Source organism: Sitophilus oryzae, unplaced genomic scaffold (genome assembly GCF_002938485.1).
Source record: "Sitophilus oryzae breed Bouriz unplaced genomic scaffold, Soryzae_2.0 scaffold_1067_pilon_pilon, whole genome shotgun sequence".
In the NCBI taxonomy this organism is placed as follows: Eukaryota; Metazoa; Arthropoda; class Insecta; order Coleoptera; family Curculionidae; genus Sitophilus; species Sitophilus oryzae.
In genome coordinates, this window is record NW_022145690.1 from 2,240,505 (window position 1) to 2,264,923 (window position 24,419).

General features: G+C 33.5%; 1 protein-coding gene across 2 annotated transcripts; it reads left to right on the forward strand.

Annotated features, from left to right (window-relative positions):
* The first annotated feature begins 231 nt into the window (after positions 1-231).
* Positions 232-15,760, forward strand: LOC115879865 (trafficking protein particle complex subunit 11). Of its 2 annotated transcripts, XM_030896888.1 has the most exons (17): positions 232-286; positions 338-746; positions 801-966; positions 1,023-1,210; positions 1,269-1,499; positions 1,568-1,709; positions 1,762-1,932; positions 1,988-2,121; positions 2,178-2,385; positions 4,249-4,454; positions 4,516-4,699; positions 9,953-10,274; positions 11,825-12,189; positions 13,325-13,482; positions 13,569-13,782; positions 15,384-15,575; positions 15,637-15,760. In XM_030896888.1, coding segments are annotated over exons 1-17 (3,360 nt in total). In that variant the 5' UTR covers positions 232-285; the 3' UTR covers positions 15,706-15,760. The 2 variants fall into 2 exon arrangements, with proteins under 2 accessions (XP_030752748.1, XP_030752755.1); XM_030896895.1 differs by having other exon boundaries at positions 238-746.
* The last annotated feature ends 8,659 nt before the right edge of the window (positions 15,761-24,419 follow it).

Genomic DNA, 24,419 nt, shown 5'->3' on the forward strand with positions numbered 1-24,419 from the left:
AAAGTAAAAGAAATAATTACTTATACAGTATAGAATAAAAGGATAGTATCATAGGATAGTATCAATAGATTAATTTACTTTCTCATTATTTCCTAGTTACCCTTTATCCTTTATGGACAACCAATTATGTTGCGGAGCGTTTTGGAACGTTCCGAATACGCTTCCAAACTATCGATACGCAAAAAACAACCCTAATTTCCTTAGCTAATTTCAATTTCTGACATTGACATTCCAACCACAGAAATCAGCTGTTTCTTGATTTGTGTTATTGTGTTTATAAAATAAAGTTTGTGTTCTTTACAACATGTTTAATATGTGAAAAAATATTGTATTTTAGTGGAACAAAGATTAATACAAATCATGCAAGGAAGCCCGTCGTTCTACCAAAATTATTTTAACCTGCCACAAGAACTTAAAGTAAAACCGTTGGCCCTTATTGGATTTTCTGGTTTAGATATTGTAAATAATGCCATTCATAAATCAGTTTGGGAAACATTTATTAATCGTAATGAAAAGGCGGCAGTATCATATAAGCTTATAAGTAACACCCACAAATTTCCGGTAATTAAACCCAAAAGAAATTCTTATGATTGGTATGTTCCAAAGGGCATATTAAAAAACAACTGGATGATTAAACACCTTAACGAACTTCCTGCAGTTATTGTTATTTTCTATGACTTGGATTGGAAGGATAGTCTTTGGAATGAAAAGATGATTGAATGTGCTTCCAGAGTGCAGTCTTTAAGGTGCATTTGCATTGGATTTAAAACATTTGCATATTTACTATCTAATACTTTTAGGGCTGCTTTAGAAGGAAGAGATACTCGCATAGTTGTAGTATTAATTCAAAATGTTTTGCCTCTTCCAGAAGATCCTTTAGCTGCAGAAAGAGCAGTAGCACTTTGTTCCAGTTGTGAATTAAATTCCCAATCTTTATATATATTACCTCATGGTCCTCATTTACTAGTATGCATGTACTATATATGTATGTACTTAGTTATTATAAACCTTATTCATTTTAGGGCTATACTATTCGACTAGAGAATACATTCTTTGAGTTTTGTCAAAATTATTATTATAACTGTGCTAAAAATGTAAAACTTCATAAAGACCATCTTAACAAAAACACACACCAATATCTCTTTGTTAGGCATCAGTTTAAAATGGCATTTTTTAATGAACTGAAACAGGATATACAGTCAGCTCATAAGTAAAGCATATTAAATTAAAAATATTTCTCTACTGGTATAATTGGTTGTATATTTTAGGCATTATAGTCTTTCGTATAACAATTTATTAGATATCAGAATAGTTGACACAAATGCTTTGGAAATTCGTACAGTGGCAGGATTTATAAGCTATAAGATATGCAAATTAATGTTTGCCTTAAATTTGCCTCGAGATGCAATTGCACAATTTAAGTCTCACATTGACAAATTTAAAAACAGATCTGGTTTTCAAGAACTGGCTTTTGAGCATTTTGCTTGGTTATCAAAACAGTAAGTAAAAGATTCAATTGTAGTATTTCTATACTGTAACGTCTGTAACATATTGACCTATTTTTAAGATATGAAATTTTTGGGGAGATTTTTGATGATGCTGTTAAACAAGGCCTTCCAGCAGTTCAAACTCAACATCCTGGAATATATTATCAACAAGGGGCACAGTATGCAATACTAAGGAAGAAAGCGTGCCAGGAGCTGTGTTCAGTGTGTAGATATATAATAATGGATGCTTAGATCTGTTAATTTTTTATTTTAGAAAATCATTGCTTATCCTCATCCAGATCCTTTAGAAGGTATAGAAAGAATAGATTTTTATGGTCAAAGACTTTGGCGACCTGGTAAAATGTCTAGTGAACCTCCAGAACCTATTGTTGAAGCAAATGGTATTCAAGCCTTGCAATTTTTAGAAAATCAAATTAATCATTCAGTAATTACATTAGTTTATATAATTTAATTGAAAACTTATAAAAAATAATTTTAAGAGCATTATAATTTCTCTGTATGGACTTGCCATTGCACAGTATAAGATTTATAAATGTCCAAGAACAAGAAGACATCTAGTATTACAGATGGCTGAGGAATGTTATGATTCAAAAGATTTTGGGAAAGCTTTAACGTAAAAATTATCTTAGTCTTAGTTATATATTTATAAATTAGTGATTGATATTTCAGGCTATTATCACATATGCTGTCAGATTATAGGGAGGAAAAATGGTGGGGTATAATATCTAACATTTTAGAGAAAGCAATAAAATGTGCATACTTAACAGCAAACGTACAAGATTATATACAATTGGCACTTGAAATATTGAGTTCTTCAATTAACGTAGCCTTAGAAGATAAAAAAAGAATTTATGAAAATTTGAATAGAATATTTAAGGTAAGTTTTGGTAAGGATCGCTAATAGTCCAGTCATCTTAGTCGAAATAGGGTAGGAATCTCGGAATTCAAGATAACCAGCGGTAAACTCGTATAAACCTTTATTTTAACATCCTAAAACATGTCTCAAAACCTACATATGATAGCGTGTGCGCGACTTGTAGATAACTGAGGTCAAAGGTCAAAAAATCGATTTTTTGCGCATTTTTTTGCAAATATCTCGTTCCCTTTCACATTTACAAATATTGTAGAGAATAAAATTCTCTACAACTTTTATTTCAAAAATTTTTTTGTACCTCAAACAGTTTTTGAGATAGAGGGCGGTGAGCGCGTAGTCTTTCATTATGTACGGTATCATTCAAGTTCAACCGTTAATTATTATTGAAAAATATATAATTATAAATAATTTACATTTTTTCATAAAAGATCATATTGAATATAATAATTTTTTTCATAAATTAAGTATATCTTCATTTAATAACACTAACCTCTTTGTACAATTAGAAAATTATTAACAGAAATACTTTAATTATATTTTAATTAAAGTTAGATTTATACTAATTACATTTTAAGTAAATAAAAAAACAAGAAATATATTTTTAATTTATATTTCATCTATCATCGTCTGGTCGTTGTGGAATTTCAAATTCTTCTTCATTTTCGTCTTCAACGACATTTGTCTCGAAGTCTTCTAGGATTTCGGGGTCAAATGTACCATCTTCATTGACATCGCTCTGATAGAGTAGCATTGAGACAAGTTTGCCCATTACACTGGCCACAAACTAAAGAGCACCGAAACCCTGACTTCCTGCATCCACATCGCGAACCACAACCATTCTTACAGTTGCAGAATATTGTGTTCAGCAAATTTTTCTAGAATAGTAGTGGTTTAATCCATTACGCATTACCAGGAATCCATTACGCATTATCCAACCCCAATAATAATTTTTTCTAACTGTACAAAGAGTAAGTGTTATTAAATGAAGATACGCTTAATTTATAAAAAAAATATTTTTATGAAAAAATGTAAATTATTTATAATTATATATTTTTCAATAATTAACGGACTTTATACGGCGTGTTTTTGACCGACTGCGCGCTCACCACCCTCTATCTCAAAAACGGTTTGAGGTACAAAAAAATTTTTAGAACAAAAGTTGCAGAGAATTTTATCCTCTACAATATATATAATAAATATAAATAGCGTAAATGTGAAAGGGAACGAGATATTTGCAAAAAATGTGCAAAAAAATCGATTTTTTGACCTTTGACCTCTGATCTACAAGTCGCGCACACGCTATCATATGTAGGTTTTGAGACATGTTTTAGGATGTTAAAATAAAGGTTTATACGAGTTTACAGCCGGTTATCTCCAATTCCGAGGTGAAACCCCTATAATGACTGCATTAGCGTAACTAACAATTTATCCTGGGGTGGGCCTGGGGGGGGGGGCCTGGGGTTGACCCCAGGGCGGCCTAGGGCTTTTGTTTTTTTAAAAATGAAAAATAATTTTAAAAAACACATTTTTTGAATAAAATTTTACATGAATTTCTCTATCAATAAATTTCATAGACTTGGTTATCAAACTGTGTTCCCGTAGATTACTTAAATACCTACAATTTTCTAAAAAAATAAAAATTAACAGATTTTTTGAACACAATAAAATAATATTAACTAAACAAAACTAGAAAACGTCATTTTTACTACATCACAAGGAAATAAAAATTAATACGTAGCCAAGAGTCATATTTCAGGATTTCTCTGGGGGGTGTCCAGCAGTACCTGGGGGGGGGTGCCCCCCCCTGTAGTTACGCCAATGGATGACTGGACTATAAATATAATACCACTCCTAAAAATATTTCAGAAACAAATTCCTTATGGAGACCCAAAATTACCCCATGATGTATTACAGAATGCAATAATTCTCTGGCAACCAGTATTTAACAATGTTGAGCCTTCTGTTTTTACTTTAGATATGACTAAAATTATTTCATGTGTTGAATCGAAACTTAGATTTACGAAACCAACATTTGAAATAGATCAAAAAGTTTCAATAGATATTTTTATAAAGTGAGTCAAATATCACATTATTGATTTTTTAATATTTTAATATCAACTATTTGTTTTTTAGAACCACTTGTCCATTTCCTTTAGTATTTTCAGATATATCACTAAAAGTTAATTCACCATGCACAAGTAATGAATTGTTTATTGACAAATCCGAAAAAAAATCTCTTATTTTTCATCCCAATGAAGTGAAAAAGTTTGTCATAGAATTTGAAGCAGATCCAAATGATATTAATAAGGAAATTCAGGTACTGAAAAAAACTGAAGGCCATTAGTTTCTAAGTAAATTAAAAAGTAAAACTATTAATTTTATTTTTTTTTCACTATTTTGAAGCCTTTTTAAGTTCCGATAATCTCCCTCTTTGCATAAAACCATTTATAAAATAAACAAAACCCTGATGGTGCATCCACACTATCCTAGAAATAAATGAATAATAAACCTAGAAAATAAATGAATGAATAGATTTCCAGTAATTCTATTGGCTGAAATTTTTGACAGATGAATTTGACAGATAAAATTTCTGACAGATGAATTTTTCAGCCAATAGAATTGCTAGAAATCGATTTAAGGTCGTTACGCCGATACGCCGATCCGCTTTTTCTAGGATAATGTGGATGCACCCTGATATTACCTTAGTTTCAGAAAAAAACATTTTTTTTAAATTTTCACTTAACTTTCAACTTAAATAACTCGGTTATTTTGGTTGCGATTTATCTGAAAAATGGTAAGGAGAAAATATGTTTCTTTTATCGAGATCTACCAGCCCTGAAAATATTTGCACATGTTTAAGACTCACCCTGTATATAAGTTTGTTAACATTAAATATAGATGCTAAACTTGTATATTTTTAATTAGATCTTTCCATTTAGCTGAATGCCCTAATATGTATACTACTGGTTTTTTTTTTACCTAAAATATTGTCAAGGTCAAGGTGTATTACTGGTTGCATAACTGTATTACTGCTACATAACCGCAACGTGCATTGAGGAACCTGGCGCATTCGCCAGAAAGTAAAAGAAATTATACAGAATACTAGAATAGAATTTTCCGAAAGATCCACAGCTATATAAAAGGGCGCGCTATCGGCTGTGGGGACAGTTGACAGTTGAAGTCTGAAGTTTGATAATACCGCGTTTTAAATTGTGAAATACCGTTAGAGTAATAGTAGTTGCATAAATTGTGTTGTAAATAGTATAAGTTGTGTGTACAGAGTGAGACAAATAAATTCGTTAAGTATTTTATCGTGAGTTTAAATTAGTGGACCCACGGAATCCGTAACAATTGGTGTCGGAAGTGCGATTCAAGAGGATTTTAAGAAGAAATTAAGTGGAGTGGAAGATTTTTAGACCGAATTAGAGTATTTTTGTGGTTGGTACGAGACAACAAGCGAAGAAAATGGAGGAAGTAAGCAAACTACTGGGCGATTTTATGGAGAATATGAGAAGAGAAAAGGCAGAAGAACAAGAGAAGCTGCGAAAAGAGAAAGCAGAAGAACAAGACCGCCTACTGAAAATTCTAGAAAATCAAGACAAAATTTTCCAAGATATGAAAATTCAACGATAACAAGACAAAGAAGAAGAACAGGACCGGCTTGAGAAAATTTTAGGCAATTTAGAAATCCGTCAGAAGAATGAATGGAGGGAAATTTTAGAAGATATAGAGACGCACCGCCAGGAAGAAAGACAAGAAGATCAAAACCGTCTTAAGAAGAACTTTGAAGAACTAGAAAAAAGGCAAGAAATCCACCTTCAAGAAGCCGTAGAAGATCTGGAGGAACGCCTTCAGCAGAAAATGGAGAAATTAGAGATGGACCTACAGAAGACCAAGGTACAAGTAAGGACACCTGGCGTTCCTGGAACTGCGAACCTTAAGGCCCCGACCTACGATGGACAAACGACCTGGACGATGTACCACCGCCAGTTTGAAGCAGCCGCCGCTGCCAACGGATGGACCGACCAGAAGAAAGCAGCGGCACTTGTCATCGCGCTGCGTGGCACTGCTCTGGAACTGCTGCAAACTATTCCTGCAGCCCAACAGCAGGAATACCAAACTTTGGTCGCTGCACTGGACAGAAGATATGGCGACCAACATCGACGTCAACTTTACCAGGCCCAGATCAAGACACGCCTGCAGAGGTCCGGAGAGAGTCTGCAGGAATTCGAAGCAGATTTACGTCGGCTGGTACACCTAGCGTATCCTGAAGCACCGGAAGGATTTAGGGAGGAACTCGCTGCCCAGCGCTTTATCAGCGGACTGAGTGACAACGAATTGCAGAGGGCGCTGCAAATATCCCGATTTTCTACCAGCAGCGAAGTACTCGTCAGGGCGCTGGAAATTGAAGCTGCTTTTAACGCCACTCCTAGACCGGAGATAAGATCGGTAACGGTCGAGGAACAGCCCGAAAGTACTCACAGAGGGTTGGAGGAGATGTATAAGAAATTCGATAAACTATGTGAGTTACTAATAAACAAGGTAGTCAGCAACATCCGAAGATTCCAAGATATTAGGTGCTATAGATGTGGCAGGAATGGCCATATCCAACGGGATTGCCGCATTCAAATGCCATTCCGTTCATCATCAAGAGAACATCGGCACATCGGAAGATCCCAGGGCATAAGTTGCTATAGATGTGGCAGGAATGGCCACATCAAACGGGATTGCCGCGTCCAAATGCGATTCCGTTTACCATCGAGAGAGCATAGGCACCAGGAAATCAACACTAATGAGCGAGTATTGGCTGAAGAAAACAGAGCCTCTAAGATGTTTTCCGTTAGGAGTCTAGGAAGAACCGCTGACAGTTTGGTGATTAACGGGAAGGTCAATGGTAGAAGAATTCGAATGACTGTGGACACAGGCGCTATGGTTTTGTTGGTGCGGACTAACTCAATGCAAGGATTGAAGATGATGCCTCTTAGAAGAAGAGTGTATTTACGTACAGTTACGGGGGAAATGGCCGTTGTACGGGGAGAGGCTTTCATGGAACTGGAGTTAGGGAATTTGAAGTTTCGGCATAGCGTTTTAGTGGCAGACATTGAAGATGATTTTATCATGGGTATGGATGTGATCAGTCAACATGCTGAAAATCGGAAATGAGGAATTTGCTGTATCTAAAGAGAAGAGACCAGGAAATATGGAAGCAAGATCAGCGGAAATTGTGATGATACCTGGTGATACCAAGAAGACTGTGTTCGGGAAAATGGAGAAAACCTCTGGATGCCGTGTAGGACGGGTACAAATTATCGACAACGAGCCAGATCGACGACGAGCTACCTTGGACAAGAAAATGAAACATCGCGAAAGCACTGTCAGAGTAAGGAATTTTAAACTAAGAACTGACGCACAATGGACGACGACACAATTAAGGAAAGATCAAATGGAAGATTCAGACATCGGAGCAATACGGCTCAAGGAACGGCGAGAGACCACCGTGCCAGGATATTGCGGACAGAGGGCTGGTTTTCAAAGCTCTCTGGGCTCAGTGGAATTCACTGGTGATTGAAAATGGATTGTTAAAGCGCACGTGGGAAAGTGCGGATGGCAGGACAGTAACAACTAAGTTACTGGTACCAAGGAAGAAAGTTACCCAGGTATTGGAAGAAATTCACGGTGGTAAAACTGGAGCCCATCTTGGAGTAAACAATACCTTGAGCAAGCTGAGAGACCGTTTTTACTGGGTGGATTATTCCGAAGATGTTAAGAAATGGTGTCAACGTTGTAAGATTTGCGCAGCTAGACAAGGACCAAGTACTCGATCTGGAGGAAAAATGGAACAAGATAACGTTGGACTGTCGTTCGAAAGAATTGTTAGGAAGGAAAGATTACTGGACGTTCATAAGGCCGTTAGAAGTAAGATTGCGTTAGCCAGTGACCGGATGAAAGCTCGTTACGACCTCAGAGCAAATTCTACGGGATTTCAACAGGATGATATGGTATACCCACAGCGCAAGAAAGGAAGGTCTCCAACGTTAACTACAGCATGGGAAGGTCCTTATACAGTCATCAAGAGGGTAAATGATGTTGTGTACCGGATTCAACGCAGCCCTAGAAGTAAGATGAAAATAGTACATCTGGATCGATTGAGGAGATACCGGACAGGAAACCTTGATCAAATTTCATCAAATTTGAGAAGGGGGCAATGTCAAGGTCAGGGTGTATTACTGGTTGCATAACTGTGTTACTGCTACATAAACGCAGCGTGCATTGAGGAACCTGGCGCATTCGCCAGAAAGTAAAAGAAATTCTACAGAATACTAGAATAGAATTTTCCGGAAGTCCACAGCTATATAAAAGGGCGCGCTATCGGCTGTGGGGACAGTTGACAGTTGCAGTCTGAAGTTTGATAATACCGCGTTTTAAATTGTGAAATACCGTTAGAGTAATAGTAGTTGCATAAATTGTGTTGTAAATAGTACAAGTTGTGTACAGAGTGAGACAAATAAATTCGTTAAGTATTTTATCGTGAGTTTAAATTAGTGGACCCACGGAATCCGTAACAATATGTTAAAATAATTATTCACATATACATATATCTAATAGGATCTCTAGGAAACAGAAAGAAACTTTTATTACAGTTTAGTCCTCTACTCGGGCAGTTTTTTGCTGCACAACTTCGCCCAGGCATTGTAAAAACACGGAAAAATTAACTAATTACTGATCAAACCACTCCTATATTAAAGATTTAAAAATGTTCAGAAAAATATAAATACTAAAATAAATTATTGTACAAAAGAAACGAAAATAAAACTAGAAAAAGCAAATATATAACACAATAAACAAAAATAAAACAACAACTATAGAATATATAACTCAAGAAATAAACAAAATAAATTAAGCCGTACTGACTCGAATCTGACGTAACTGTGTGATTTGGTTTGGTTTGGTTAGTCGATGAAAAAAACTACGACACTGGTTACTTTCTGTTGATGGAAACTCAAATGGCGGCGTGCGCGAGGATATGCGCGTAGCGTTCCCGCCAAAGCGAGTTAGCCTGCCGATTGATTTATATGCCGTGCTATAACTCTACCCTGACTGTCATATTCAAAAACCTGCTGGGTTCTATTATCTAAATAAGATTTTATTAGCTCCAACGCCATACCCCAAATGCCATACCTACCTATCCGGTTCCCAGGTATAGTATTTTATGGTTTACACGATTGAATGCTTTTGATAAATCAATGCACATTGCTACAGTTAGCTTTGTTTCATTCAATGAATTTAGTACTTTTGTTAGTTCCTGATAAATCGCTCTTACTGACGATTTCCCATTTCTAAAATCGTTTTGACTATTGGAGATAATATTTATCTATATTATATTTATCTCACTACAAATGGTAACATAGAAATCAGTGAAGATTAAATTTAATAAATATGAACTTAATTTAATAAGGGACTTTTTACAATAACAAAACAATAAGCCTATGTTTCGTTGTAACTTTCGTCCTTTTTAGGAAATATAATTTATTTTAAATTTTATTTTATTTTCTTTTTCATTTATTTTCAGATTGAGTGGATGAATATTACTATAGGGAAAGACTCTGAATGTTTAGTCAACCTTAAATTTGAAACACAAATACTGAATGTAGATAATTCAGAAAGCAAATGTTTCCAAAAACAAGGAAAAAATTCCGATTTTAACACTTTAAAATCTATACACAATTCAATTGTTGTCCCTAGGGATTCTAAAGTCAACCTGAAATTTGAACATGATCTGCCTGCCCTGGTTGGAGAATGTTATGAGGTTTATTTACTAATTATTAACGAGGAACTCAGTGCCATTAAAGACTTAAAAGTTGAAATATATACAGACGATGGCAATAGTGAAAGTAAGTGAAATATAAATTAATCATTTTATTTTTTATATTTAAATTGACTTAGGTATGGATAAATCGATATATCGAGATAGTCATCGGTATATCGATTATTTTGTAACCTGTTGTTATTCGATATATCGATAACTATACAGGTTGTTAACTGGACAGTTACTTATAGGGGAACAAAATGGCAACACTGACTATTGAGAACGCATGCACTTATAGGGTTTTCTGCAGACTCGTCCGGTCGCGTCGTCTATTGACGAGCGGGCCGAGGTTGCCATATTTCAACCAAAAACCTCTTGCCGCGAGTAATAAACAAATTACCAACCTGTATATAGTTATAGATATATATCATAAACAATTCCATCACCCCATTCTCATCTCTAGTTGTTAGGTCAGTCTGTCTGTTAAGGCAGATAATTTATGGAACCACTTACATTCAGACAGAATGTCTGATATTTATTTACTTAATCAATGATTGTGTTTGACCCTTGACAAACCTATCATCAATTTTTATTAAAAAATAATAGGTACGCCCATGGATTTTCCGAGAGGGCATTCTAATAAAAGCACGGTGACAAAAGAGACCAAAAACATTTATTTCATAATGTTTGTTCCAACCGGACGAGAGAACCGTCCTAGAACGGTAATTTCCTATCAGTCAATTCATTTGTTAATCTTGACAAACGATCAAACTTTTCAAACAGTAAGTGGGCGACTAGAAATTACCGTCCCAGGATCGGTTCTCGGCCCGGTTGGAACAAACGATATAAGATTACTGAATTTTTGTTTATTAAAATTTTTGTATTTTATATTAATAACTAGCAGACTCGACTACGCGTTGCTGTGGCTGTGGTCAGTGATGAGCAACTACTTGGTATATTGAAATTTGGGTTAGGTGGTATTATTTGGGTTTGGGTTAGGGTTAAATACCCAAGTTTTTGCCCCGGTATATACCCAAAGTGTCAATAAATGGTATATTGAATTTGGTTAAATACCATTATGCCCGGTATATACCCAATCATACTCACGTTTTTATTTTAAGGTATTCTAACAAGTTTTAAAAACAATTTGTTGTTAAGTTAAAATTATTGAATTACTAATTTCGCTATTAAAAAATAGGGATTGATGGTAGAAGGGTGAAAATTTAGGGTTGTATATATTTTTTAATGACACATCATAAAAAAATAAATATAAAAAATTTTATCCCAAAAGTAAAAAACAAATTTGGGGTAGTCCACAATGATGGCACGGGGGTTAGAGTGAACGTGGGTGGAGGCTACTATCAGGAAAAATAGACGGGCTTTTTTTGGACTGACGCGAAAAAGTCTTTACAAGGTGCCACTACCATGCCAGTGTTGGCAAAACTACTGGATACGTGTGAATCTACCTTATGTCTGTATAATTAGTATAATGAAAAACGAATCATTTCTGATGCTAACATGATTGCAAAAATGTATCATGTGAATTATTTTTCTTTGGTGTAATAGAAATATTGAAAAATATACTATGTAGTGCTTTTTTAATTACTTACTTTGAAAGGTTTCAATATTTTTTAGCACAATTTTCATCATTACCCTCCATGCAGCCTGAAAAATTGCCAATAAATCTGCCAGTCAGTCAAACCCTAGAGAAGGATTCAAGGATTAGGACCAGTATATTTATAAGAGCTTTTAATCCAGAAATATGCAACATTCATGTAAAAATTATTTATACACTTGATAGTGATAAACCTGTTATCAGTATTAAAAACGAAATGATTATTTTGCCAGTAGTCCAGCCATTTGAAATAACAACTACCTATGTGTCGGTATTGATGCAAGAAATACATAAGTTTTACGCAGGTGAAGAATTTGGTGTTATGCCACTGATAAAATTTCTATCGCCTTGGCCGATTCATATTGAGAATACTTCTATCGAATTTGTATGTATACATACATAGAGCAAACTCCAAATAAAATGGTCACTCACGTCATCAAAGTTTGTCGTCTTTTTACAGTACTATGCTATATTGCTTCGTTTTGATTATAATAATAATTCAAAACTTACTCGTTTTCGTGCTAAACCTGCTTATAGAGCCACAGGTCATACTCGATTATTCCAGCAACTATTTTTTAAATTCCATAATATTCGGAGTGTATATAGCCATCTTACGTTATTATCAACTAATTTTTTCTTTTATGTATAAATCTGCTATTACAGTTTGATTGCAATACATATCTCTTTTCCCTCGAAGTTTATCAAAGAATACCTAGAGAAGCTGAACAAATTAGGCAAAGAAAATAAAGTCCTACTACTCTGAGTGCCCGCTGACCAAGAGATAGAAGACGATGAAAAAGCAAACGATCTAGCTGGAAAAGGAGCGGGAGGAACACTCCACTAACTGGACCAGAACCGTTCTGTTTTCCAAGCGGAAACCAACTTAAAGCTGAACTGAAGAAGGACTCCATCCGTAAGCTGGAATGGAAATCCTCCAACGGTCTAAGTTCCTAATCCTCCACTTGAAATGAGAGAAAAATGAAAGACTTTCCTTGATTTATGTAAGAACAATTTTCGGATTGTCAAAGGGGTTTCTAACAGGACACTGTCTCCTCAACGAACACCTCAGTAGATTGAAGCTGAGAAACAACAGCGAATGCAGATTCTATGGGGAAAATGGGGAAACACCAGAACACCTTATCACCGAGTGCGCCGAGACGACAACCGTTCGTGCCATAAACTTTGGTGCGGCTGATGTCGAAGATGAAGAGCTGGCCTCTTTAGATGCTGGCCGTCTCAGATCCTGACCTTTGTCAAAGCCCTGAGACTGTATGATGAGTTATAATCCGTTATAACTGAAGGAAGGGGAACACACAATAGATCTGTAAAGCCGCGGTGATTAACATTCTACATTCTAGGGTTGGTCGCTTCTTATTTTATCGAGAGATGTCGCTACGCCCGCTAGCGGTACGTGATAATATTATTTATGCGTTGGCAACGTTTGTGTAAGTTTATTTGGGGTTTGCTATGGAAGTTAAATTAAGAATATCTATTAATGAGTTTATATATTGTATGTAAAGTTACCGCCCCTAAAATCACTTGAAACAGAGCTGCATAGTCAAATAGCAGGACTGTCATTTAATAAAGAGGAGATTAGTTCTGAATTCTATCTGGCCTTATCCGAAAAATCATCTGACCAAAACATGGTTGTGGGAGAATATATAGTTACTTGGAAAAGGTATTAGTGCTTATAAAAACGGCTTTGGTTTTGGCTCCATGTCCGTTATTATTATTTTTTGTATTTTTATCCATATTCTTTTTTAGAGAAAATGGAGCCAGTGTTATTACCCGGGTACCATTACATGGCTATCACTGTGACTGGATTCCCCTTAATTTAAAAATATCGGCTCCTGCTCATGGATTTGTCCGAACTCCTGTGATCATTCAGTACCATCTTATAAATCATTCTTCACATCTAGTTCAGCTGGATGTAGGAATGGAGGCTAGTGATGGGTTTATGTTTTCAGGATATAGACAGGTTAGTTGGAATATCATTAAGCAGTAATTTTTGCATTTGGCAGGATTTAAAAGGAGAGTGGTAATAATTTATTTGCTGTTAAAAATATTTTTAAAAAATTCAGCTAAATTAACGTACCGGTTGATAGCGAAATTGATGCAGAAACCACAATTTGGTTACTTTCTATTGAATGGGTTTAAAACTTGGGGTTAAAATATGGCTAGACAAAAGTCAGATTTTTGATTATAAAAACAAATGAATATTATACAATATGATGATTCCAGTAACTGTTGTCCGTCTGACCAAAACGTTGGTCATTGTGACTATAAAAACATATACATAGGTACCTATACATAAAATGACAGGATTAAAATGACAGACAACTGCCACTAATTTTATATATTCTTATGCTTCATTCAGAACCTCGAAATTTTTGTTTATGATGATTCAGAATGTTAAACAAAATACTGTTAAAATTAATAGAATATCCCAGCAGCAGCTTCCAGTTGTAGTCATTTGTGGCCATTGTGACTATAAATAAACTTTTTATTAATAACCACAATTTCTCTGGACAGATGACAATTAAAAACGAAAATTATATTACCCGGACATGCGCAATATGCGTTTTCTATTATGATTAATGGAAAAAGTTACAAGTTTTTAACTTTTCTTCGCCAATTTGTCATAATTCGCTTATTACAGAATTTATTCAAAAATTGGCGCGTTTCGAAGTTTTATATATCCCAAAGGTCTTTTTGCAAATTTTATTTTTGAACACTGTAAAATTCTTTTTGTGTCCAGAAAGTTCTTCACAATATCCGGGATTTTCTAGTAATGTCTAAGAGATGGCGCTCCAAAAAGTGTCCTGTATTAGCGATGTTCGAAACACTCTCTCAAAATAACAATACTATAGATAAAGGAAATAAATTTAGATTGGAATGCCCGTCAAAATATATAATTGTTTGGGGTCGCGACCGTTGTACGCGATTTGGCGCTGCTATAGCGGTTGCTAAGAACAACCGCAAACAAGAACAGAAATAATTTTCTCTTGCCAAAGTCAGAATCTCTCATTGAAAAAATACCGAAAAGTGTTTAAAGCGTCCATTTTCAAAGTAATTATTGCGATCTTGTGAGTTTAATTTAAATTTTATTCACTCAAACCCGTGATAATTGTGAAACAGTAACATTAAAAACTTAAAAAGCTGTGTGAACTGTGAACTGCAAAAACCATAGTGGGTCGTGACATAACGTCGTCGGTTTCCAATGTTTCATAGGTATTTCATACATGTCCTTATATAAAATAAAGTTTCTTATATGCAACATGCTGTATTTTATTTAAAAAATTAAAAGAAAATAATAATAAATTTGAATAAATAATATTTGGCGACATAATTCCGGAAAAAGCCGGACCGCTCCGAAATTATCAAAAGCTTTGGAGAGCGACCGTTTTCAGAATAGCGCCAAATAGTATTTACATTGCCCTTATGGGCACTTTCCAATCTAAACTTGTTTCTTTTATCTATGAACAATAAATACTATTCGTTTAAAAAATATATAGATATAACATAGTATAATATATATATCTAATTAATCTTATTATTAAAAAAATGCATTAATTTTAGTCTTCAGTATCAGTGTTGCCAAATTCAACTAAAACTCTCCAGTACAATCTTTACCCGCTTATAGCTGGCAGTGTTGCTTTACCACGAATTCTCTTGACCATACCGGAGAACAGTACAGATGGGCCAGCTTTAAGACAGGATCAATTGAACCAATTAATAGAAAGAACTATTCCGCAATATATCTATGTTATAGTATGTAGTGCTCAGAAATTATTTTATGTACCGATGTATAAATGGATTTTCTGTGTTTTAGCCTCAAATTAAAGGAAACGCAGAGTTGCCAGAGATTATTGAGTCACGAGAGATGGTCCTTTCAAGTTAATCATAAGTATTCCACATTGTTTTTTTATATATAAATATAATATGTTAGAAAAATATTTTTGTTTTTGATATAAGTCTCCTATAAGGTGTATATGAAAAGTAATATATTTATGCTTCTTGCATATTTGCTCTAAACTAAGTATGTATGTTTATAAAAGTCTATCTATATACCAGGTGCGTCTCAAAAGTTCACCCCTATAACTTTTCTATTTTTTCAGATAAAAAATCGGGATTTGGTATATTAGTATATGACATAAATTTGGATTTATTGACGTATTCAGTTGTTTTGGGGCACTTCCTGTTTCACCGGAAATGACTACAACTTTGTATTTTTAAATGGCACTCTTGGTATTTTGTTACTTTATTTGATTGAAAATGACACTCTGAAATGAAGGACATATCATATGTCAACTTTTGACATTTTCGAATATGGTTTATTTGAAATTGCGATTCATAACGACGATTTGACTCGAAATACCAAGTGTGTGGTACCAAATTATTCGTAAAAAATGCTTTTTCCAAATATGCTAATGAGCCACTTTGTTTCATTTGAAAAAAATGAGATATGATTAAAAATATGATTTGGGCATCTTTTAAGTGACCAGGTCAAGACACTAGGACGATCAAATCTATTTTTCCAAGGCTCCTTGATTAAAAATTAGTGTTTTTAACACAACCATGGCACTCTAGATTGAAATTTAAAATTGAGTTTTGCTTTAAGCGAAAATATCAAAAATTGACATATGATATGTCATTCTATCCAGAGTGTCATTTTCTATCGAATAAAGTAAAAAAATACCGAGCGTGCCATTTAAAAATCAAAACTTGTAGTCATTTCCGATGAAACAGGAAGTGACCGAAAACAATTAAATACGTCAATCAATCCTAATTCATTTCATATACTAACATACCAAACCTCGATTTTTTATCTAAAAAAATAAAGTTATAGGGGTGAGCCATTTTTGAGACGCACTCGGTTTAATATCGAATTTAGTTTTATTTTCACAAGTTTGCAATGTCCTCTCGCAATTGTATTTTTTGGATTACCTGTCACCAGGCGTTAAGAAAGGAGCGAATCCAGGGTATGAAAAATATTTAAAAAGTAAGTAAATTTAAAGCCCGGAACTACCTATAATCAGTGTAAGTTTCAAAAAATGTTTTTTTTTCTAAAAATTCCCACGAGTTCTCAAATCCAATATAGCGTCGTCAACATAATACAGATATTATGTTTTTTAACTGTAAATTAAAAAAAAAATTCAACCAAATTTCGAAAAAAAAACGGCTTCCAGTTGGCTTTGAAATGATGATCGTTAACATTCCCCATTTAATTTTACATATATGTATGGGTAAAATGACAGCGATCTTCAATTCCAAGGCATCGCTGATATCGTTTTTTTTTTCGATCGTATGGGATTTGCAAAAAAATTTTTTTTGTCAATTTTCAGATTTCAACTTTTGAATTCAAGTGACAGCCGTTGCGGTCATATATTCTCATGTGGGACAGAGGACAGACTACCAAGTATGTCCAATGACAGAGTATATGACAGTGACAGTTGTGGCCTGTCATATTAATTCAATGGTACTACAATTAATTCTTGGGCAGTTTTCAATATTTTTAAAAGTGCCTGTATATTTTCTGTCATTTTTTGTATGTTGTATGTATGACTTTATGGATTCTATTTATATTAATTATATTAAATTTAGCTATTATCAATTTTTATCTATTCATCCTCTATAAATATTTATACATAAAAGTCATAATCTAATCCGAATGTACGAGGAATGTACGTTTGAAATTCGAAAATACATTTCAAATAAAATACTAATATCTTGTAGTTTTTGCATATGTTTATGACTATAATTTATATTTTATGGATTTTTGAGTAAATATTAATTTTAGGGATATTTATAATTATATAAAAATATTTTATTAGCCACAAAGCAGTTATCGAGGCCGTTTCACCAACACATTAAATTAGAGGTTTTATGTGTGTAGCTGTAAAACTGTTAATATTATCTTACTTTTAGTAACATTCTTGGCTCTGTTGTGGTAGAGAGTTCCTAAATAATTATTCGTTTATTATTAAACTTTTATATTATCTTATTTCGTAAAAAAGAGAAAAGAGGGTTTGTGTTCTAAATTAGGTAGGGCGTGAGATAATTTAATAAGTGAAGTATTATTTAACTTTTGTATATTAAGACCAAACAGTAGTTTTTCATACTTTTAGCAAATAGCTTTTCACTCTTTCAAAGATTTTCTAGAAATAACGAAAATATACAAGGTATAAAGAATAAATAGGAAAAAAAATCAGGAAGTGATTCGTCTTTAAAAAATAGGAGAATTTATTTGTATAAAAATATAAAGCTTTTCAATTTGGTGTTTCTCTACAAAGTGATCTGCTTATACGGGGTTCTGCAATAGTGCGTCAAGCATCTACAGGGTCCGGCAATAGTGCGTCGGGCATCTGTTGCTCCTAGAATAAAAAAACTTGAGAATTTTGTTTTAGTGCAAACCTAAGGTATGTACCAGGATGTATTTCAGGAAAATATTTTAACTTCTATAGGGTGGCTCAAAAAAGTGTGAGCGGACCTGGATGATTTTTTTTAAACGGAACACCCTGTATATTATTGCATTTTTGGCTTCCTTTCAGATCACTTTACATAACCCTAAGATATAAATAAATATATTTCCATAGTTTCAGAGATATTAAAAAATAAATCAAAAATATATATTTTTCAGCCTTTCTTAAAAAAATTATTAAAAATACAAGAACTGTTCTGAAATCAAAACGATATTAGGTATTTACTTTAGATGGTCTGTTCTTACATTGCTATAAATATGGTAATCGTAATTCATACAGGATGTTCAATATTCTACGCCAAACTTTCTAAAATATAAAATATTTTTCTTTTGTTTTTTAAATGGAACACCCTGTATATTATTTTTTATTAGATGGAGAGTTTAAAAATGAACATTTTTTGTATTTAGAATATTTCAAAATTTTTAACGGTTTCGCAGATACACGCAGTATTATTTCATACGGCGCTTTCAATGCTAAAATACGAGAGAAAAATTATTGGGTGGCTTTGATAAAAATTTACCGTGGAAAATGCCATATGAAACATAAAACCGCAAATATCTGCGAAACCGTTAAAAATTTTGAAATACTCTAAATACAAAAAATGTTCATTTTTTAATTCTCCGTCTATTGAAAAAATAATATACATGGTGTTCCATTTAAAAAAAACGAAGAAAAATTATTTTATATTTTAGAAAGTTTCGCGTAGAATTTTGAACATCCTGTATAATTTACGATTTTCATATTTATAGCAAAGTAAGTACAGACCATCTAGAGTAAATACCTAATATAGTTTTGTTTTCAGAACAGTTCATGTATTTTTAATAATTTTTTTAAGAAGGGCTGAAAAAAATATATTTTCGATTTATTTTTTAATATCTCTGAAACTATCAAAATGTTTTTATTCATATCTTAGAGTTATGTAAAGTGATCGGAAAGGAAGCCTAAAATGTAATAATATACAGGGTGTTCCATTTAAAAAAAATCATCCAGGGCCACTCAGACTTTTTTGAGCCACTCTATAGAAGTTAAAATATTTTCCTGAAATACATCCTGGTACATACTTCAGGTATGTACTTAAACAAAATTCTCAAGTTGTTTATTCTAGGAGCTACAGATGCCCGACGCACTATTGCCGGACCCTGTATAATAAAGAACTTAGAGATTTCGATTAAGTGTAGACCTAAACTGGGACGAATTTCGTTACTAAATTTTGTTACAAATGGAGTCTTCCAGGTTCTTCAGTTCTGCTTTAAGTTGGTGCCCACTTGTGAATCAGAACGGTTCTGATCTAATTAGTGGAGTGTCACTCCTTTTCTATCTATATTTTTTTCTTTTTTATAACCTTCTGTCCTTGGTGGGCTGACTTTATTTTCTTTGCTTAATTTGTTTAGCTTCTCTAGGCATTTTTTGACCAACTTCGAATTGATGGTTACTGAGTTGATTACTCTTAAGGCTGCTTGACTATCGGATCAGATGTCTTGTTTCCGATAGTTCCTATCTACGATAAGTTCTTGCCGGTAAGTAGGTGCCCATTGGTTCGGAGTATTTTGTTTTCGGCCCAAATATTCCTATAATCCCCTGTTCCTTCTTGCATCTTCGGTATTTATCACGTTATCGTATGGTCTTTTAACTGCCGACCAAACATTTCTCTCTTCCAGTTCTTTTTATTGCTCAACTATAGTGAGGTGTTTCTCAAAGTTGTACATTCTTGGTATGCCATCCAAAAATTCCACAAACACAATAGTTACACATCATAACGTTCTGAAAAGATAATTAATGGTAAAATGGTAAACGTTTAAAATTTTTAAAATCATTTTACTTTGACTCACCTTGATGAAATATGTGCGGGCGGATTTTTTTTTAATAAACCGAAAATAAATCTTGCAAAAAATAAGTGCGTCTTACGTAGTTGATGCGATTTAGCCCTGAACATCTAAAATTATAAAAATACCGACCCATAGAAAATATTTCAGATGGAATCTTTTACATTTTGTCACCTAAGGTCGATTTAAATTTGAAAAAAAGGTGACCTTTTTATTTTGCAGCGGTGACAGTAAAACCAAAAATATTTTGAGTGTCTTCGAGTGGACGATGATAAAAAATATAATATTTTATTTTAATAGTAGCTCAAACGTCAGAGCGCCCACCATTTTAAAATATAAATAGAGCGTAACATCTAAAAAGACGCCAGCTAGTCCAGCTAAATGTCTGTTTTCTAACTTTCTTTTATTATTTTTTCCCAATCGACCCTGGCCCCAAGCTTTTAATTTTTTCGTTATCGTAACTTTTAGTATTATAGTATGATTATGAAACCGAGCAATTCCGGTTTAACTTTGATCGTAAAATTAGAACTATTAAAAGCACTGTTTAATTGGAAGAAGTGTTTTGGTATCTGGAAATTATTTTTATGAAAGCGAAGATTAATCTTAATTTGTTTGGATTTTTGTATTGCGGAAATAAGTATTTTTATACCAAGCGCCTAACCAATCCTGATTCAAGAATTTTATTTTTGTTTCTTATTATACAGGGTGACGCCTTTCATACGAGGCTCCAAGGAGAACGATAGTTTATACCGAAATGAAATATTGGGAGCATTTTATAAAAATATAGTCCTACAGGGTGTCCCCAAAACAAGGTCCCCGCATCAAACTTGTTTTTTATATATTCATTAATTTTTGGATTCTAGGAATCAAATAAATGTGAGTTTTATTAAAAAGCATATATCTAAAATAGTTGTTTTTGACATATTTCACATTTTGTGAAAATGAAAAATAAACTTTAAATTTCAATAACAGCTACCTAAATTGAAATTTACCCTGTGTCTCATATTCAGTTAAAATAACCATTGTATGTTAAACCAAATTAAAATTTGACCCGAAAAGGTATACAGGGTGAGTCAAAATTAATAATGAACATTGGCCACTTTTAAAAGCAAGTTACTTCTTTATTTTAAATCGAACACCTAGTATATTATTCCGATACTCAATGGAGAATTTATATATCTTCAAAATACTATTAAGGTTGCCTACCCCTTAGAAGAAGGCTTCCCTAGATATTTCTCATCTTTATGATTTTGCGTCAGCAAATCTGTATTATTTGATAAGTCAAAGGATAAGTTCAATTACTGTTTCGCCCTTAGATTAAGAATAGTTTCGCCTGACGCAGATACCTCCACTCGAGACAAAAACAGATACAGTCCGACAGCGACAGCAGGCGTCCAAGCAATTTTTTGATGGAATGGGTTTCAGTTTCACCTAAAAATTCTCAATGGAAAAAGACTCGGGTTAGCGCAGTGACATGGCGTGACATTTCGATGTTTGTCACCAACGAGGAAGACATAATTTGCCCTTCAACATTATGTGAGTGGAAAGGAGAATTAAAAAAAAATATGAAATGGTTTTAACAACAATTGTTTAATTAAGATTTTTGTTAGGTGCTATGCAATATTTAAGGTACAATTTTGCTTTACCTGATTCACCCGTCGAGCCGTTACTGATTACGAAATAAATTGTTCCAATAAAATCGACATTTAACAGAAAGAACTGGCTTGGCAAATTTTCAATAAGTTGACGAGTGAAAACAGAAACAAATACAATCTATAACTTCTCAATCTACACTATTCTCTTCTCGCTATTTAAATTTCCAGGCACTGACGACATACATAGGTATACATCCCGCTGTATTGCAATGTGGATTGGCTGTTCTAATGCTGCATCTGGTCTGCATATTCAGGCTGTACCTGGCATCATACCAGTATGTTCCAGATATACATATAAGAGGTAAACTGCTAAAGATTGTGTTCATGCCAAAAGTGTGATAAATGGGTACTACCTCATAATCTTATAATAAACCTGCCGTTTCTGCTTAAAATTGTGAGAAGCCTGATCATCCTTAATCTGTGATCTAGTCTGGATTATACGGTGTAAGGTTATGATGGTTGATACCAATTCTTTTACGGATCAGTTTGGAAATGATTCCATATACGCAAATACCTGATCCCCGGATCAGTCTCCGTAGTCAATTCAAGGTTAACCAATTTCAAACCATCTCTATTAAAAACTAAATTAATAAATTTAACTTTAACATAGTCAGAAAATTCATTATCGATTTTACTATCAGGACTCTCATTATCTTTTTCCTATAAATTTCAAGATAGAGAGAACGAAATTTTAAAAAATTAATACCAGTATGGGCCCTTAATATTTTTAAAGAAATAACCAGTAATATTAAAAATTTTCTCAGTCTGATCGTTTATTTAGGAAAAAAATAGAAGTTTTGAAAATTAAGGAAATATTAAGTGTTAATTAATATTTCTAATTATTTAGGTTAATTATTCTTCCCATATGAATGTAGAAAAAATAATTAAACCGACTTAAAATGTATTGTATCTAGTTCGCCTTTAAAATAATCCAATAAAAACAGGCGAAATGTTTTGGTTCAACAGATACTGATCCCGGACCAGTTACTATTCTATTTATTTTGATACCGCACAAACCTCATATGCCCGAAACAATTTTCATTAATGAAACTGGCCTTTTCTGGATAAAATCCGAAAACTAATTAAACAATAATTATGTATATTATCGGGAAAGCCTGTAGAGCCTCAATCACTTTAAAATATGGTCCAAATTATCCTATATATGCGCCAAAAATTTAATTCCCATACAAATTTTATTTTTCATTGTAAAGCTCGTATAGGAAGAGCCACCTTGCACCTTGTATAGCTTGTGTATGATATACCAATATATCAACAAGTTTCTAAAACAAAGAATTATTGCAGACAGCGTATTTAATAAATGTATTTGAGGAGAGTAACTTTCTATCCCCACTATCCATATCAATGAAATTAATGAATCCGGAGTCTGGAATAAATCGAGTAGTAGAGCCAAGGTCACTTTGTAAATATTTAGCGAAGTTCGAATTTTGGTAAATGACTGGAATGGTAGATTTATTTTTTCAAAAACCATTCTGCTTATCAACTAACAGTTCGTTAATTTCAATAAATGGTATAAATCTCTCGTATGCGATTTCTTAAACGACTGTTAATGTTAGAATGTAAAGAAATAAGCCCATAATTCTTTTTTGTTTTTAAGTCTTTTTATATACTTTTATTTCAGTTCACTTTAGTTGTTTAAGATAAAGCTCCTGGTTAGAACATTAAAATTTACTATAGGGTGAGTCTTAAATGAGTACAAATATTTTTTGTTGTAGTATATTTTGACCTCAGAAACACGTCTACGAGTTTTTTTTCGTGAATTTTTTTTTTCAAAATTTGGAATTTTTTGGAAATATTTTAATTTTTAGTTAAATAACATAATATCTTAAACCAAACCCAGAAAAGATCTGGTTCTCAAAATTTAAGCGAAAAATAATTTTTTTAAATATATTTAAATGAAATTTGGTATGTCGATAGATTGGACCAAGGCCAACTTGACTGTATACGATACGTGTTACAGTGACAGTTAGTTTTGACGTAAGAAACGTCAAAAGAAAATCATATCGTCCGATCGCGACCAAATTTGGTGGGTATGCAATGTTAGCGACGGTGCACACGGTTCCACTCATAGGTCCCCCTGCAAAGTTGGATACGACGTTTCGTTTACATCTTCATCAAGGTGGGCCTAACTATTTGATATTGAAGAAAAATGTGGGTCGATTTCGGCATTATTGGGGACGGGCTATTGGATGACGCCCTCGACGTTTCGAACCAATGCCTCTAAATGGACGAAATTATCAGGATTTTTCTTAATTATGGCAGATTTTTTATACGAGTTCGTATAAAATCTATAATTATTTCATTATCTCTCAATATGCTTTAAAACAATATTATGTAATATTTTTGGACATAATTGTGTGTACATTAATATGCACACCTTACGTTAATACGTAGTCTCGAAAATTTTAAAACCTTCCACTACAAACTACAAATGACAGAAATGTAAAAATTTCCAAAGGTTTAGTTAGAATAATAAAGCAGGAACCAGTGTAGTTGTTTATTTTAAGAATTCGAAATACCTCAACCCTTGCCAAAAATCGAAGCGGTTTTATCTAGAATATTAAGCAAAGTTCAGCTGGAATATTTTCGGTCGAATTGACGTATATCTTTGAAATGGTATTTTTTCATTGCACTCAA